This window comes from Aulonocara stuartgranti (assembly GCF_965226115.1).
Source record: "Aulonocara stuartgranti genome assembly, chromosome: 14".
NCBI lineage: Eukaryota > Metazoa > Chordata > Actinopteri > Cichliformes > Cichlidae > Aulonocara > Aulonocara stuartgranti.
This window is the reverse complement of record NC_138950.1, coordinates 7,925,118-7,942,606: the sequence shown is the minus strand read 5'-3', so window position 1 is coordinate 7,942,606 and position 17,489 is coordinate 7,925,118. Positions and strand designations below refer to the sequence as shown.

The window sequence follows — 17,489 nt, the reverse complement described above, 5'->3', positions numbered from 1 at the left end:
GAAATGTTGATGCAAGTGAAGGAAAAAGCCATTGCATTCTTAAAAAAGAATAATAATATAATAGTAAGAAATTAACTTGAGCCCTAAAACTTTAGTAATGCGCAAAATAATAATTTGGTACAATTTGTCCCAGAATGATGGGAAGTTGAAAAGTATACAGTAGTCAAAAGAACTGCTGTTGATCTGAAGAAAACCACACTGTCCAACATGGTTTAGACAATGTTATGGCATGGCTGTGTATGGCGTCCAGTGTAACTGGCCACTAGTGTTTATTGATCAAACTACTGAAAGAAAAGCTGGAATAATTCGAAGTGTACGGGGCTGTATCTCTGCTCAGATTCAGCCAAATGCGACAGAAATGATCGGACGACTTATCACAGTGCAAATGGATAATGACCCAAAGTAAACTGCACAAGCAACTCAAGAGTTTCTCAAAGCCAGGAAATGGGATATTCTTCAGTGCCCAAGTCAGTCATCTGATGTCAGCCCAGTAGAGCATGCTTTTCAGTTACTGAAAACAAAAATAAAGGCAGAGACCCACAAACAAGCAGCCACTGAAGGTGGCTGCAGTAAAGGCCTGGCAGAGCATCTAAAGGAAGCAAGCACTGCATTTGATTACAACTATGTGGTGTAGAATTCACAAAGTCATTGCCTGTCGTGATTTTCACAAAGTATTTAAAACAGTGCTTATTTTTAAAATTACATTACTTTTTTCAATGACTGCATCAAATTGCTAGGAAAACCAGACCTGCTCTCTTCTAAATGAGACATCGGGTCTCAATGGGACCACCTGTATACATTTTTTATCCGGTCTTCCTTCTCTCACCCCACCTGGTCTCGGCAGATGGCCGCCCCTCCCTGAGCCTGGTTCTGCCGGAGGTTTCTTCCTGTTAAAAGGGAGTTTTTCCTTCCCGCTGTTGCCAAGGTGCTTGCTCATTGGGGGTAAAATGAATGTTGGATTTTTCTCTGTTTGTATTATTGTAGGGCTGATAATGGGGGACTATATAAAAATGACTGCAATTCCTAAACAGTGAATGCAATGCTTTTGTCGTTGTTAAAACCCTTGTGCACTTGAATCACATCTTGATTTATTTAAATTCTAAAAAGCAGCATTAAAGCAAAAGGGGAAGTGTTGCCTATGCCATTAAAAACATTTATATGGGATAAATGTGCATAAGTAAAAGCAGTGTGGGCTGTTCTTTGAATTGTTTATGCTATGACTCATGTCATAGTGTCACCTTTACTCTGTAGCTAACCGAGAGATCTACAACAGTCATCCTCCTAAATGCGTATACTTGTTTCTGTCTCACTACTGATCTTTCTCCCATTCATATGTCCACCAATCACTACACCTGTCTCTTCTTTTCTCAGTATCTCCCTCTTTTGCTCCCATTCTTTCTGTGTGATGTAAAAGCATACAGTAGAGAATGCTGCCCCACTGTCTTTAGTCGATAAAATGGGTCAGTTTAATATTCTTTCTATCAAGGCAGCCTTCCTGCAACACAAATCGCTGTTAAGATGTGTTTTTGATATCCTGTGAATTTACCCTATGCCTCTGTGAGAGGATACAGATCACAAGGTATCAGATAAATGTCGAAGAATGGGCAAGATCATCCTCTAATCTATGCCCTTGTAAAGATATAACCAAAGAAAAACATTGGAATATTGTACCTGTCGTTATGCTCCAGCCAGCTTTTCACTCCCTTGGGGTCGCTTCCCCCGGAACAGTAGTTCTTGCAAAGCCTGCCTCTGCACAAAGCTACTGAGGTAACCTTTATCCATTTTAAACTATACTATGTTATATTCTTTTCTTCTTCTCATAATGACAAAACAAGCATTGTATGTTATTGATAGCTGAAAAGTGTCTTGGGACAGTTTATCAAATAATAAAATGAATTATTTTTTCAATAAGTAAAACACCAAACTCTTGTTTTTTTCAGCGGACGGAAATACCAGCACAATACACCACTGCTCTCATTAACGAACTGTAGCGGCATAGATATGAGAGTCCAGTCCACTGTAGTAATGAGTGAATATTGATGTAGAAGATCCCGCTTATCTGATTTTACTGCAAAGGGATATTAGAAGCTTCACGGAAGGTATATCAAATTAATCAGCCTCTGCCGAGGGTCATTGTGGCTGCCCTCACCCATTTAAAATCTTATTGTTACCCGATAAATATTAGCTCTCACCTCACATTTTTGTCATTTTTTTCAAATTTGTAGTTTTCTTTTCCCATAAATAGCGTACAGTGTCCGTGTGTTACTGCTATTTGATTTTCATTGCCGACCTTTGTCTTTGTCCATTTTGTTACGCAGAGGGCTGCCCTGGTTTGTGCAATGGAAATGGTAGGTGCACTCTGGGTAACAATGGCTGGTACTGTGTGTGCCAGCTGGGCTGGAGGGGCACTGGCTGTGACACCTCTATGGAAACTGCCTGCAGTGATGTCAAGGACAACGATGGAGGTAAAGTCACAAACAACACATAATGGTGCCTTCTGACACTGGCCAGGCATCAACAGGGACTCTTAACCAGACATGATTTGACTATAAAATTAACCACCCTTGTGCTTGAGAATATCCTGTACGTACATTTATGCTTTCCAGGCTCAGTTGCTCTCTTATACAGGTGAAGTTGAGGAATGGCTTCCAGCCAGGCACCTGGACAACAGGTTTTTATTAAAAAGCAGAGTACCTGGCCCTGAGGTTTTGAACATTCGCCGGCCCCAGGAGGAAGTCTACGCTCTGCCCTCTAACTAGCCCTGAGCAGAGCCAGGCACACACACAGAGCCAGCCAGGAGGCTGCACCACTCTTGAGGCCAAGTGGGAGACGTGACTTCCTTTCTTCCAGACCTCATTCTGGGCTTGAGCTATGCACTAGCATCCCTTATTTATGCAGGGGCTGTTTGTCTTCCGATCACTGTACAGGGACCACACAGCTCTCAATAGTAAAAGGAGGGTGCTTCTGGGGATTTGACTGAATCCTGACAGCAGGGTTTATTTTTATCACCCATCTGGCCAGATAGGCCCCTTAAAGCAAAGGCTAGGGAGTCCAGTGACCCACTTCAGCAAAGAAAAGTGCAATGCACAGCAGCTCTCTTTGTCATGTATTCCTTAAATTACTGACAGAGAGCCATGAGCAATGTTACAAGTTCCGACCATCAAATAAGGAGGATATACACACGCGTACACGTAAGAAACACTGAGTAAAGCAACAGGTCGGAACTGCTCTATTTTTTCTCACTGCTATGGTATATTAAATAAATTATATATTTAATTTTGACTCCTATTCATGTATATAAATTGTCTCTGTTTGTGTAATAATACAACAGGCAAATAAATAATCCTTTCTTGTCTAATTCTATATCAAGTAAAATATAAGGTATGAAGCCCTAAAATTTTAACAAGAAGAATAATATCCATAAAAAAGACAAATATACAGTGCAAAGTTTTGGGCATAAAGAAAACATATACTACACATGATACATTTATTAGACCATTACCCAATTTAAGGTTTTACCACAGCTGCCCTAAATTGACAGTACTGGAAATTTTATTTATTTTATTCATGTTCTTGTAATAGTCAATCTACCAGTAAGCCTAAGTTTGTTAATTAAAATATTTTTAATGTTAAAATATATTTATTGTTGTTATCCACAAATGTTAAAATTTACTATTTTACAAAAGAAACAAAGTAAAACATGTTATTATTATTTTTTGATTAACACAACAAATTAGAGTTGTTACATTTACAGCCTCTTGATTAATTTGTGAGAAAACTCCAGTGTGTCAGCTCAAGTTTGGGTATAAAAACATTAATTCAGTTTGTTACTTCCCTAATTAACAGCAATATATTTTTTTAGTTTTAGCTTATATTTCTGAAATATTAATTTTCTCTTATTTTTTTTGGACAAGTGGTCTAATAAATTTGATAAGCTAATAGCAGAAGCACAAAGTAACAGACAAGGTTAAAGATGGAAACACAACACACTCATCCGAGGACACACAGTTGATGAATTTCGGACGCATTTGAAATTCAGCAGTGCCAAAAAGCAGCTGGGCTCCGATAGTTTCTCATGGGAGACTTTGAAACGATCTTTTTAGAACATTTTGTACATTTTATTGCAGTTCTGTATGCTTTCTGACTTTCAAGATGATAATTTGCTCCAAACTATTGTTTTTTGATGTGGAGCAAACTAATCATAGTACAAAAAAAAACTTGAGTTCTGATAACAAAAGCAGCAGGTACTCTTGCTTACTTTCCCTGATTAATGTAAATTTAATACAAGTCTGTTTGTTCGACAAAGGTTTGCAGCCAACAGTGCATGGCAGGTCCTTGCAGGTTTTGGGCTACACTTCTGCAAATGGAGCTGGGAATTTTGTGAGAATAAATGATCTTCTGAGTTCTGAAAAATGCAAACAAATTCTTATCCATCATCCGAGCTGTCCCAGATTTATTCCGCTGCATAACAATACTCTCAAACACAAAGCCCTAAACAACTTGTATCAACTTATCTGCCACCTACATTAAAAATATGTGGGCAAGTGTGACTAGGATAAATTATTATGTTTTAAAGATGCAGTGTAGTGACAGCAAGCACCAATTTGATTTTTTATTTATCTTTACTGTATTTTATATTACGTTAATGGCTATATATATATTTTAAACTTTTATTTCTCAAAGCATTTGTGCTTAACACACCCTAAAACCAACTTTGAGCAGTACTTTATACTTTCTTTTGCCAGGTGTGTGTCTAGGCTGTTGTTTAATGAGTCAGTGTTTGTGTGTTTTTGACTTCTTTGACCTTGTCAGATGGCCTGGTGGACTGCATGGATCCAGACTGCTGTCTGCAGGCAACCTGTCACACTACCTCCCTGTGTGTGGGCTCCCCGGATCCCCTGGACATCATCCAGGAGACACAGATGTCCTCTGCACAGAGCAACCTACAGACTTTCTATGACAGGGTGCGCTTCCTTGTGGGCAGGGACAGCACCCACATAATCCCTGGAGCAAACCCCTTCGATGGCAAGTGAGTGACTTTTGCATTACTCTCACCAGACAGCACCCAGCGCAGCCTTCTCTAACCAATTCTCTTAATAATATAACCAGAACCAGCTACGGTATTGGGTTGAATTCCCTTTTTATTCTGCATCGTCGTTTGTTGTTCATGCTTAAGATTCTTGTCAGATTCCTCCTGGTTGAGCCAGTCAAATTATCAGTTGATGCTCAGTGAACTCAACAGTTGTGTTATCGCTTTCTTAAGTAATGACATTTGAGGTTCAGGCATAAATCAGTGGATTTTACTTTTAATATAGGCCGCTTCAAATTACTGCGCTACAGTTATAGCACTGACAGATCTTAGTAGATGTAAATTATGTGCTTTTTAAAATCCAGATGAAAATATTTGCACAAGGGAGAGGAGGCAGCAGTCAGTGGGGGCTGAAAGTAAGGCTGAAATGAACGATGAGCCTTGGAGGATGATGGACAGATGATGATGGACAGACATAGAATGTGGCAAAAAGGAAGGAGAATTCCCTACAAAGAAAGGCATCTCATATTTATGTATTGTGATTACTTTTACGGTAATCCATCTGAGGCCCGCTCCCAGAGGCAGAGCTCATGACACCCCAGCCATGGAATCTGAGATCCTTTCATATCAGGCAGGAAAGCAGTCAAACTCCCATTAGGTTCCCCTGCCTCTGTTTTCTTTTGTCTCCTTCTCTTTTCATCTTTAAACGCTTGTGAGGCTGCGTCACTTATTTGCATCTCACTCGCTTATGCATCTCTCTCATCTCAACTTATTATACCCACGTGACAGAACGAGACAACAGCCTAAAGAAGGTAAATTGAGAATATTTGAAAATGTTTAGAAAATGGTATTAAAATGTGACTCAGTAATGGTTTGTTGGTTTTTAATTTTTTTTTTTAGGTGTTTTAACATTTTTTTAAGCAGACCATTTGTACTTTAAAAAACATGTTAGCATTGGGTTCTTGTTAACATATGAAAATTATGCCAAATTTGATTTAATTCTTTCAAACACCAGTGTCAGTAAAGGCTTTAAAAAACCTCTGTGATTTGCATCAGCAAAGTAAAGTATGGCTGATTTTTAATTTTTAATTTTTTTTTACTTTTGCAGTAGCGTCAGCTGATACTTAAGAGAAGCGGTGTGACATTTTCCCTCGTTGACATTTTACTAGCTTTCAAGAACCACTCAACATTTTGCAGTTCTTCACTGGACAGAGGAAGCGGCATAGAGGATTGAGTAATACTCTTGTCTCTCTCACAAGATGCAGACATAAATAAGTAAAATGAAGAATCCAGAGATGAGCTGCAAGATTGGAGGCCTCAGCTCACCTAAAAATATCAGTGATAATCTATTATTCATGCTTGGTATTCATTCCCCAACCACTGACAGATATGAACAGTTATGACAGGGAGCTCTGGGCTTCAGATGAGCCTTAAAGGCACGGTCTCAGCATCTTCCTTCCTGATATTCCTGCCCTGGTCACCCGATCATCTGGCTATTGATCCTCTAACCGCTTCCTTGTGCTAGTAGACATGTTGGACTTCTATTTCTGATGTTTCCCACCGCAAAAAGCTGCAAAGGTGCCACTGAATAAAGCATCTGCCACTGCATGAAACATCTTGATTCTCCACCATGACACATAATACAAGAGACTGCCTATGCCCAGCAGTGGATGGTGACCAGAATAGTAAACAGGAGCTTTGTCCGCGGAACAATTTGGGCAAAGATTGATAGCTGGCATATAATAGCGAGGCAGAAGCCATTTACTTCATTTACAGGCGTGCACTTGTATTATTTTATTTAGAACTCTTTTATCAGCGTTAGACCATTAATGTCAGAAAATCTCTTGTTTGTTTCCTTCTCTGTGTGTCCTAGCCCTTTTAGCAGCATAGTATATTTGGAGAGCTAAAAATTTATATCGACGTCTCCTCGTTTTCCCCTGTTCAGCATGCTATTAACACGCAGACAGGGAAAAGAGAGGGCTGCAGTGACATGCTTACAGTTTCAGCAGGATTTCCCCTGTAATCAATTCATTTGCGTGGGTAATGATGTTTCCGTTGCTTCCGAGTTAATGGTACTATTTATTAGCCGTGGTCATTGAAGGTTCTCTATAGTTAAAGCTGACACGCAGCTTTTATTGTATCTGAGATGTCAGTGTGAGAAAACAATGTAGTTTCCTCACAATTACACAATTGTGAAAGATGGTATTTCCAAATTATGCTTCAAATCTTTACCGTTTAATGTTTACTACCATTATTTTTACCTTTTTTTAGATATAGATCAAAAGCTCTCCTTTTGTCATTTAGTTCTTATTTTCTTGTAAATTAACCAGCCAGTATGTTGCTGTAGTCATTTGGATCGTCACCATAAATATCACCTGAAGGAAACCTGATGTTTTTTTTCCTATATAGAGTAAGTTTAAGACTTGTTCAAGTGAGGGGTGAAAATGACATCTGACACACTCCACTGTGACGTCTGACTAGATAAGCTAAACTAAAGATTATTTCATACTATAACATGTCCTCTATGTTTCTCTTTGCGAATCCCTTTGGACTTGTGAAATCTCACAAAGGATGGAATTTTCTGTAGTGAATTCTTCATGCTTCCTTTGCCACTCTGTCTCAGGGTTTTATTTGATGTCAATATTTAAATCATTTGTCTTGACAGTGAGGAATCAGCTTCCGATGTGGTTCACAGAAGCAGGAAGGCGATAGTTCCGCTTTCACAACTCCATCTCAAGAAAATGGAGACGGCTGAAACTTCAAACAAGACTAAAATAAACTATTGCTGTGAATGATTAAATGTAGACAGCCAGATCAGTGCTGGGTTAACTTTGGTAATAATTCTATGTAAATGCATCCTCTTAGATATTTGGGTGTAAGCCCAAGGATTCAGAGCAGTATCTCCTTGCTTGTTTACAGCACAGTAGTGGACAGCGAAGGTCTTCTGAAGGAGACCTGGCCTAATTAACATAAAACAGGGTTCCTGGGGACCAGGATAGTGTAGGGTGAATGATCTTGCCTCTGGTAAGGACATGTTGAGGGCAGCTACTAACACGCTAGTGTTAATTGTTTCCAGTACGTGGCAGTGTTTAAGACCCAAATGTATTAAAAATAGCCATGGTCTAATGAAGAAGTGACAGTAAGGCATTTGTTAGGGGACCAATTTTTTGCAAACGACTACAGAAACAACGGCTGACCATGAGTCGGGCCTTGATAATGACGAGGGTAAGAGTCGACGAGGGAGACGTGCTACAGCAAGGTCTCAACTCATCAGTCCAGTAAGATTAGGAGGTGAATTTGGACGACTTCCCACTATTGATTGGTGGCGACTGATGATCAGATCTAATTTATGCACCTTCTGGAGGCCTGATGTCAGTCTGGAAATCTGTTGAGGTCTTGATAATCAGCCAAGCAAGTCTTGCAATCTGCAGTCCTATTATTTCCCTCTCTGGCATTCTGTAATGGAAAAGATAATTCCTCTTTTTTAATTAGAGCAAAAGCAAAGTAAAGCTTCCTTATCTCATTATCCTTCCATTCTGGATGGAAAAACCCTTAGAGACACCCTAGGAGGTGTTAGTTTGTTGTGTTTCTGTTATGGCTATTTTATTGTGTACAGTATTTCTATTTTGAGCAAATCCATACTGACTTTAATGTTTCTCCTCTCTGTTGATCTATTTCTAATGCTGAAAAGAAAAAAAAATAAGATAAGATAAGATAAGATAAGATAGAACTTTATTAATCCCTCGGGTGGGTTCCTCTGGGAAATTCGACTTCCAAAAAAAGCACAGCAACGACCAAAGTTACAGTTACAGAACTGTTATATATATATATACACACACACACACACACACATATATAAATACAGAGACAAATATAAATAAAATATACAAAGGGGATAAATAGAATAAATAGGAATAAAAAATAAAAATACAAGTGAATTGCACATTTCAAGTATTGAGTCTATTGCACTGTTGACTATTTACAAAAAGTATTGCACAAGGTATTGTACAGTGAGGTGCAGAGGCACTACAGCTTAGTTGTTCCCCCCTCCTTTGTCCTCCTGTTTCCCCTCCCTCTCCCCTCCAGAGAGGAGTTAAACAGTTTGATGGCGTGTGGGACAAAGGAGTTTTTAAGTCTGTTAGTTCTTGTCTTGGGGAGAAGCAACCTGTCACTGAACAGACTCTTCTGGTTGTTAATGGCCGTGTGCAGAGGATGCCTGGCATTGTCCATAATGTCCATCAGTTTCTTTAATGTCCTTTTCTCTGCCACTGTCACCAGAGTGTCCAGCTTCATGCCGACCACAGAGCTAGCCCTCCTGATCAGTTTCTCCAGCCTGGATGAGTCCTTCTTTGCTGTGCTGCTCCCCCAGCACACCACAGCATAGAAAAGTACTCCAGCAACCACCGACTGGTAAAACATCCTCAGGAGCTTCCTGCAGATGTTAAAAGACCTCAGCCTCCTGAGGAAGTACAGTCGGCTTTGGGCTTTTTTATACAGGTGCTCTGTGTTGCATGACCAGTCCAGTTTATTGTCCACCCACAGCCCGAGGTACTTGTACTTGTTGACCACCTCCACCTCCTCCCCCTCTATCTGAACTGGCAGTGGACCTTCTCTGGACCTCCCGAAGTCCACAACCAGTTCCTTAGTCTTTGAGGTGTTGAGTTGCAGGTGGTTTGTGTGACTCCATGCGACAAAGTTCCTCACCAGACTTCTGTACTCCTCTTCCTGATCATCCCAGATACACCCCATGATGGCCGTGTCATCTGCAAACTTCTGAATATGGCATAATTCAGAGTTGTAGCAGAAGTCAGAGGTGTACAGGGTGAAGAGAAGAGGGGACAGCACAGTTCCCTGTGGTGCTCCTGTGCTGCTGACCACTGTGTCAGACGTGATGTCCTTCAGCCTGACGTACTGTGGTCTGTCGGTGAGGTAGTCGGAGATCCAAGCCACCAGGCAGGGGTCCACCTCCATCCTGTTCAGTTTTTCTTGAAGCATACAGGGCCGGATGGTATTAAAGGCACTGGAAAAGTCAAGAAACAGGATCCTGACCGTGCCTTTTCCCCCATCCAGGTGTGAGTGGGCTCTGTGTAGGAGGTACAGGATGGCATCCTCCACTCCGACACCCACCTTGTATGCAAACTGTAGTGGGTCCTGGGCATGTTGTACCTGTGGTCGGAGGAGGTTGAGGAAGAGCCGCTCTAGAGTCTTCATAAGATGTGACGTCAGTGCCACCGGTCGGAAGTCATTCAGCTCATTGGGCCGGTTCTTTTTGGGGACCGGGACGATGCAGGATGTCTTCCATAGGGCGGGCACTCTCCCCAGTCGCAGACTGAGGTTGAGGTTAATATTAATAGTAGTAGTAGGAGGGGGAGGAGGAGACAGAGTGTATTAGTATTAATATAAGTACGCTGAGATAGCGTCATTTTGTGTTATATAGAAAATCCACAATGTCAGTCTTAAGTGCTGGTGGTATGTGGTATCAATTGGTATCAATTCGTTTTCATTATTTTGACTTTTAGATAGAAGCAGATTAAAAAAGAAAAGGAAAAAAAGACCTTAAAAAACAGGAAATATGGGAACGAGCTATGGAATGGTATGCAGTAATGGGTCCTTTCTCCATAAACCAAGAATTCATTGTAGGCAGCATTAGTATTGTTGGTACATTCTATCTAACCTTTTAGCTTTGTTAAAATATGCTGTCTGAATGTTTTATCCATCCTCTTTTGCATATTTTAGCGTGGACAGAAATTATATAAATAAAACAAGATAATACAGGTTTTACTGCAGGACACCTGCTGTTAGCTTGTAATTATTTGTACTGCTATGCAATGAGCAATAATGCTGATCTTTTTCACTTCGTACAGCCATGCTTGTGTCATCCGTGGACAAGTCGTGACGTCAGACGGAACGCCACTGGTAGGAGTGAACATCAGCTTCATCAATAACCCATCTTATGGTTACACAATCACCAGGCAGGATGGAAGGTAAGAACCTGAGTCTTTATATCAAAGCACACGCAGAGAGTAAAGGATGCAGTAAAACCTCTCTCGCAGTTACCTAAAAATGCTGTACAGATAGTGATATTTAGATCATTGTCAAATACTTTTACAAAATCTTAACGATGGAAAGGGGGGGAAAAAACACAGTTGCCACAGCAAACTGTGCTGCCATTGATCTGCTTTGTGATTTCATTTGGTCCAATTTTGGAGTTCTCGGCTCAATTCCCAGAGAAATCAAACAAAGCCCTTCTGGTACACTCATAAGTTATGCTTCAGTAGCAGCAGGGTGGGGAAAGAATAAAATATGCCAATGCAAAGCATCTCACTGGAGCTATAAAACATTGTGCAGATGGACATTATTTATTCGACAATAGAAGATTAAGAGAATTAAGTGACACAGTTAGGTTTAGGTCACAGAAATGTGTTTGCGCTCCTTGTTTATCCTCTCTAAATAGTTTAATAATGCTTTTGCCATTTATGAAATGGTTTTTCTAATTAGTTGGATGTTATAATTATGACCATAAAATAATACGTAGTAATGTGACTGTCATAGATCATTACCACTTACTTCCTCAGACAATTCCACATATGTTCTGGCTGTTCAGGAAAGCAGGAAAAAAGCTATTTTGTTATTTTATTACAGCACCACTAAAAACCCTTTGGGGGAAGATAAATTGTTGTGGCAATGTGTTCTAAATAAGAAAGAGGAAAAAGTCTGAGTTCTCTGTGTAGCACTCTTTGAGCGATGCTGTTCAGGCTGCTTTGGCATCAGGAGAGTTTCTCAGAGAAACAGAGAAAAACATCAAACTAGCTTCGGCGTGTTTCTTGGAGTGAAAGAGAAAAAAACTTGAGAATAAAATCTCTAATAATTTTCTCTCTTTTTCTTTTCATCTTAAATGTATTTGATAAGATTGTACAAGCATACAGTATACACTCACAACCCCCAGTCCCAGGTATCTCAGTGTTAGTAAGGCCTTGTGGCAAACCGAGCCCCTCTATCACAGCACAACATGAATTGGTGTTTGCTCTCCAAGCCCCACTTCTTCCTGGCACTTTTATCAGTCACTGACACTCTAAAGGCCCACATCTTTGCCGCTGGTTTGATCCTGATCATTCCTGCGTCCCCTCATTTCTTCCATCCTGTCGTTTTTCTCTCCCCTTTACTTTTACAAAAATCTCTCTTCTCTACTTCATCATCTTCACCTTCTTCACTCATTTCATCTGCTCTCCATCCCTTCACGCTGTCTTTCCTCTAATCTCTCATTGCCCATAAGCCTTTCCTTTCTGGGTACTGCTCTTTTACTTATTTCCCGTGCTTTCCTTGAGCCCAGGTCTCATGTCCTTTCCACTGCACTGACTTTCCTCATCTCTATCCTTTTTCCATTTATGCGTGTCCCATTTTTTTTCTTATGCATCAGTCACTTTTTTCTTTGCAAAGCTCCATACTCTTTTCTACCTTCCAGCATATGTGTAAACACTACTCCATCTCCCAGGTTCCCCTGTAAACATGCCCAGTCTCCTGCAACTCCCCTGCAATCACTGTAAACAGGCTCAGTGCAGCGTGAAATCAGAAATGCACCTGTTCAGCCACTTAGAAATGGGAAAGCTGTCTCAACTCATTTTTATGATGTGTTCTTTATTGTCCAAGGGCTTAGTTTTTTAAATTACCTTTTCCACTATCTGGGAAAGTTTTCAGGCCTAAACAAAAGAGGTTAGTTTAGTTTCTTTACAACTGTGTAGCTATTTTCTGATTGGCTGAGCATTAAGACAGACCTATTCGCTTTTAAGCTTTTCTCTATTAATGAGAAAAATGCTGACATGGGTTTAAGCTCATTACATTATTAGGGTACTTGTGAGCGTCTTTACGGGAGAACTTGTAGTTTTACAGTCTGTGTTTATTCTTACTAACTTTTTGCTCTGACCTTGGCTCACTTTAACCTAAGTAGACGTCATGCAGTCCATTATAAATATACTGTTATATTGCTCATTAGCTGGCAAATGAGTAAAAATGTAGTTAACTTTCTTAGTTTGATGCATTTCCAAAGGGCACAAGGCGGTAACCTTCTGTAGGTAATGTAATCATTTTGTTCCTTAAGGCTATTGTCATGATTGATAATAGCCAGTGAATCTCTTCATCGATCGCCTATGCTGCCCATGGTAGTCCAGAAGTATTTTGAGTTTGCATAGCCCAAGCCTGCCAGGCATGCTACAGACTGAATGCAACTGCATGGGTACTGATGGATCACAGCTGCATGAGTACTACGAGAGCCTTGCTCTGCAGACTCGAGACTGATGAAGAAGCTCACTTTGCTTGCACCCAGCCAAGGGCAAAACATCAAGGGCGGACCAAGTTGTTGTTTATCACCACAGCCAATCAGATGTTTACCCTCAAGGGAAGTTAGACTGAGCGAGTTCTTTATATAGAAGCTTAAACCAAGAGGGAGTTTGCCCATTTTACATGGCACTATTTAAACTTACTTCTGTATCTGTAATTTGAGAAAAACTCTGAGTGTGTGTGTGTGTGTGTGTGAGAGAGAGAGAGTGTTTGCCTGTCCCAGGGGCCTGTAGGTGACCAGGTGCTAATTGGCTCTTAGAGAGAAGTGACAAAAGCTGCAAAAGTCCAGTCCAGGTGCAGGTACCATGCAGCAGTTAGAGGTGATGACGCTGCCAAAATGTAGCCTGTTTACTGAGACACAGTCAGGTCAGTCCAGAGGCAGAGACCCTTTAATGCAACAGCAGATGGGATTGCATTGCAGGGCTTTTAGACTGATGTTAGAGTGGACAGCCTTCATCTAAGAGATCAATAAAGTACTGGCGGCTGCCTCCATCCCTCGGCACAAACCTCTCTCTCTCATTTACAGTACACATGTGAGCACAGGAGCAGCACATTACATGGTAATTGGAGTGAAACAGTCACGCCTGTAATCTGCTACTTTGCATTCTTCAAATAAAATGTTAAGATTATTAAACCAAGGAAACCTGCATTTTTACATTGTGATCTATAATCGTATTGTATCTGCTCCATTGTGTAACAGAGATGATTCAAAGCAGTTAAAAGCATCCTTTCTTTAACTTTTTAAAAAAATTAAATTTTGAATTTATTACTGATTAATCTCTTTTTTATCCTTTAAATAGAGAATAACAAATGTGTCGTGTTCACAACAGAGGCTTGATGCACAACACAAAACAAATAGTATAAATTGGGAATGGGAATTTTCACTGTATTTATTTTAATTCATCCAAAAGTAAGACAATCAGTTAATTTTCTTTGACATTGTGCACATCTGTGTTCCAGTTTTGACTTGGTGACCAATGGGGGCATAGCCATAGCCCTGCACTTTGAACGCGCTCCATTCATCACCCAGGAGCACACACTCTGGTTGCCATGGGGACGTTTCTTTGTCATGGATACCATCGTGATGCGGCATGAGGAGAATGACATCCCTAGCTGTGACCTGAGCAGCTTTACCAGGCCCAGCCCTGTAGTGTCCCCAGCGCCGCTCACCGCATTCGCTGGGTCCTGTGCTGAAAGAGGGAATGTTGTACCTGAAATCCAGGTGATGCTCTGTCCCTGCCCTGCAGGTTCTAATGCATATGGGTCTTCCTGTAAATGATTCATGCCGCACAGCTACAGACTATTTTTCAAGTATAAATATAACAGTGACTCAGTGCTTTAATTTTTATCACTCAAGTGTAATTGGCCTGTAAAATTTGGGTAATTCACAATATACGTTGTACCTAACTGCAGAGTGATGATTATTATCTTATCCACAGAAACAGTTGTTACTGTAGAGTAGTCATCCAGTTTATGCATATAAATACCTCTAGGAAGGATTTGCATCTTACAGTTATGCATACAAGTTTATCTACATGAGGCTTTTTGATGTAAGCATCTATTTGGACTTCTGTGTTGGTGACCTATGTTGTCGAACTGTTTGTGCGGCTCCTGTATTTCTAGCAGGTATCTCTGCACTTCTCTCATTACTCTGTCTCCCAGTTTGCTTCGTAAGATTTATGGCATATCAGGGAATTTAGTCTGAGTTGAGTTTATTTATAGTCGCCTTGTCTTTGCTGCTCCGTGTACAGGGACATCATCCCATTTACAGTTGTAAAAAGGAATCCTGATAAGTCAACCATGAATAGCTGCCCTGTTTGAATAATTAAAAAAAACACACATAAAAGTCATCTGACCTATAACAGTTAAAGTACTTGTTTTGATTAGTACTCTGAATCTTGTTTTGTACTATGGAAAGAGGCGATTCAATTATAGAAGACAGGAATTGGTTAACCAAACTACTGGTGTCGACCCTTGATCCTCATTGCGAACGCTCTACAGTCTATGAATGCTGACCCACTGTTGTTACAGGTCTGACCTCAGCTAAAATTTCTAAAGGCAACAGCATCTTACTAAGCTAACTTTTATTATTCTATATATTATTGGCCTTGGCAGCCTCTGAGCCCAAGAGCACACAGGTTACGCAACTGCGATATGGATTTCATAGAAAAGACTACCATCCTAATGGAGGACTTGCTATTTTGAAATCAATTATGGAAAATTCTCATTGGAATACATAATGAAGAAATTCTTCATCCTATGCCATGTAACGCATGAGCATAATTGTCCTCTAATTAGTGTTTCCAGTCTCCCTTGGGTCCATAGATGTGGTTGGAGGCAAGGCTAAAAAAATAATGGCTGCAGTGGCCATTGACCAACAGACTGACAAGCTGATATTTTGTGTAAAACAAGAACAGCAAAAAAATAAAACAGTGGAACATTATTACCTCAAATGTGAGGACAGAATTTATAACATGTCACCTTCTGTCAGGATCGATGCTTTTCTATATTTAATAAGCTTTGTTTTTCTGTTCATAGTCTCTGGAGGAAGAAGTACCTATACCTGGAACGGAAATGAGACTCGGCTATTTAAGCAGCAGGACCCCAGGTTACAAGTCAGTGCTAAGGGTTACTCTCACCCACTCCTTAATCCCTTTTAACCTGATGAAAGTTCACCTCATGGTGGCTGTGGAAGGCAGGCTTTTCAGAAAGTGGTTTCCTGCAGCCCCAAATCTCTCGTATGACTTTGTGTGGGACAAGACAGATGTCTACAGCCAGAAGGTCTATGGCTTGTCCGAAGCTTTTGGTAAGCGATGACAAAAATTATTTTTGATTATACTGATATGATTTTCTTTTATCCAGAGAACACACATTTTTTTACTATTTTATCTTTGTTTTGTTCCATAGTTTCAGTTGGTTTTGAGTATGAGTCATGCCCAGACCTTATTCTATGGGAGAAGAGGACCGCTGTACTACAGGGCTACGAAACCATTGCCTCAAAACTGGGAGGGTGGACAATAGACAAGCACCATGCTTTAAATATCCAGAGTGGTGAGTCAGCCAGTTGTTCCTTTTCATATATTTTTTGTTTTAATAACTTCTCTTTTTAAAAAAACTTGTTTTGGGGCATTTCATCTTTATTTTGGACACTAACGTACTGTAGCCCTTGGACAAAAACAGAGTACAGTAGATGAAGGTGAAAAGAACTACATAAAGGAAACGGCCTGCACTTGCCTTTGGCATATCGGTCGCCTGCTAAGCCAGTGAGCTATGCCAGCACCCTTTCAACAGCTTCTTTATTAAAGTATTTGTGGAGATCAGGGAAATTTTTTTACTGCTATTGTTAATAATCATCATCATTACCATTGCATTAATCATACAGTTTACAGTATTGATATTGAATTCAGATGTTTAAACATATTGGTACCCAATTAGCCTTCAAAATATAACTTTATCCCACAACATATCTTAATTTTAAGAAGATGTACCTGGATCACGATCTATTGGTTCATTGTGGGGGTTTGTGCATTAATCTCAATCTCTTAATCTTGTTTCTTTTGAAAGCAGGTTAGGGTTATTTGTATTTTGGTTCCTCGCATTCTGCGTTACTTAACCTCTGCTAACTCCTTGTGTGTCAAGTTTTATTATATTGTTTGGAGTTCTAAGCTCTTATTCAGCTTCAGGTGTTTTCTGTTTGATTTGATTGTATAGTTTGTCCTTGTTTATTCACTTGAGGGTTCAAACTTTTTGCGCTCTTGTATTTTAAACCTTTAAGTTCTTGTCAAGTTTATGGAGTGTGTTATTTTGTTGTACTTTTCTCTGAGTTAGTTCCTGTTTTACTTTGGAAGTTAGTCTCCTGTGCTTTGTGCTTAGTTTTACTTCGCCTTGATTGTCTACACCTGTGTCGAGTTCGCCCCAGCTGTCTCCACTTCCCGAATCACCTCCATGTGTACAAATAATCCAGCCTTCCCCCTCAGTCTTTGTTGCAGTGTCTGTTAAGCTCCTCTAGTGTTTTTTTTCTCCCCCCTCCATGGTCTCCTGGGTTTGTTTGGATTTTCTTGGCTTCTTATTTTTGGACTCTGTTTTTGAACTCTGCAACTGGCACACCTTCTGTTTAAACAGTCTG

General features: G+C 40.2%; 1 protein-coding gene across 12 annotated transcripts in view; it reads left to right on the top strand.

The window, feature by feature from the left end:
• The window catches only part of tenm4 (teneurin transmembrane protein 4), a 144,182-nt gene that overhangs the window by 92,733 nt on the left and 33,960 nt on the right, over positions 1–17,489 (top strand). For all 12 annotated transcript variants that reach the window (XM_082503103.1, XM_082503102.1, XM_082503101.1 and 9 more), the window contains 6 exons: positions 2,319–2,465; positions 4,813–5,029; positions 10,894–11,013; positions 14,324–14,585; positions 15,902–16,169; positions 16,271–16,414. In XM_082503103.1, coding sequence (XP_082359229.1) covers positions 2,319–2,465; positions 4,813–5,029; positions 10,894–11,013; positions 14,324–14,585; positions 15,902–16,169; positions 16,271–16,414 — 1,158 coding nt within the window. The remainder of the gene's footprint in view (positions 1–2,318; positions 2,466–4,812; positions 5,030–10,893; positions 11,014–14,323; positions 14,586–15,901; positions 16,170–16,270; positions 16,415–17,489) is intronic.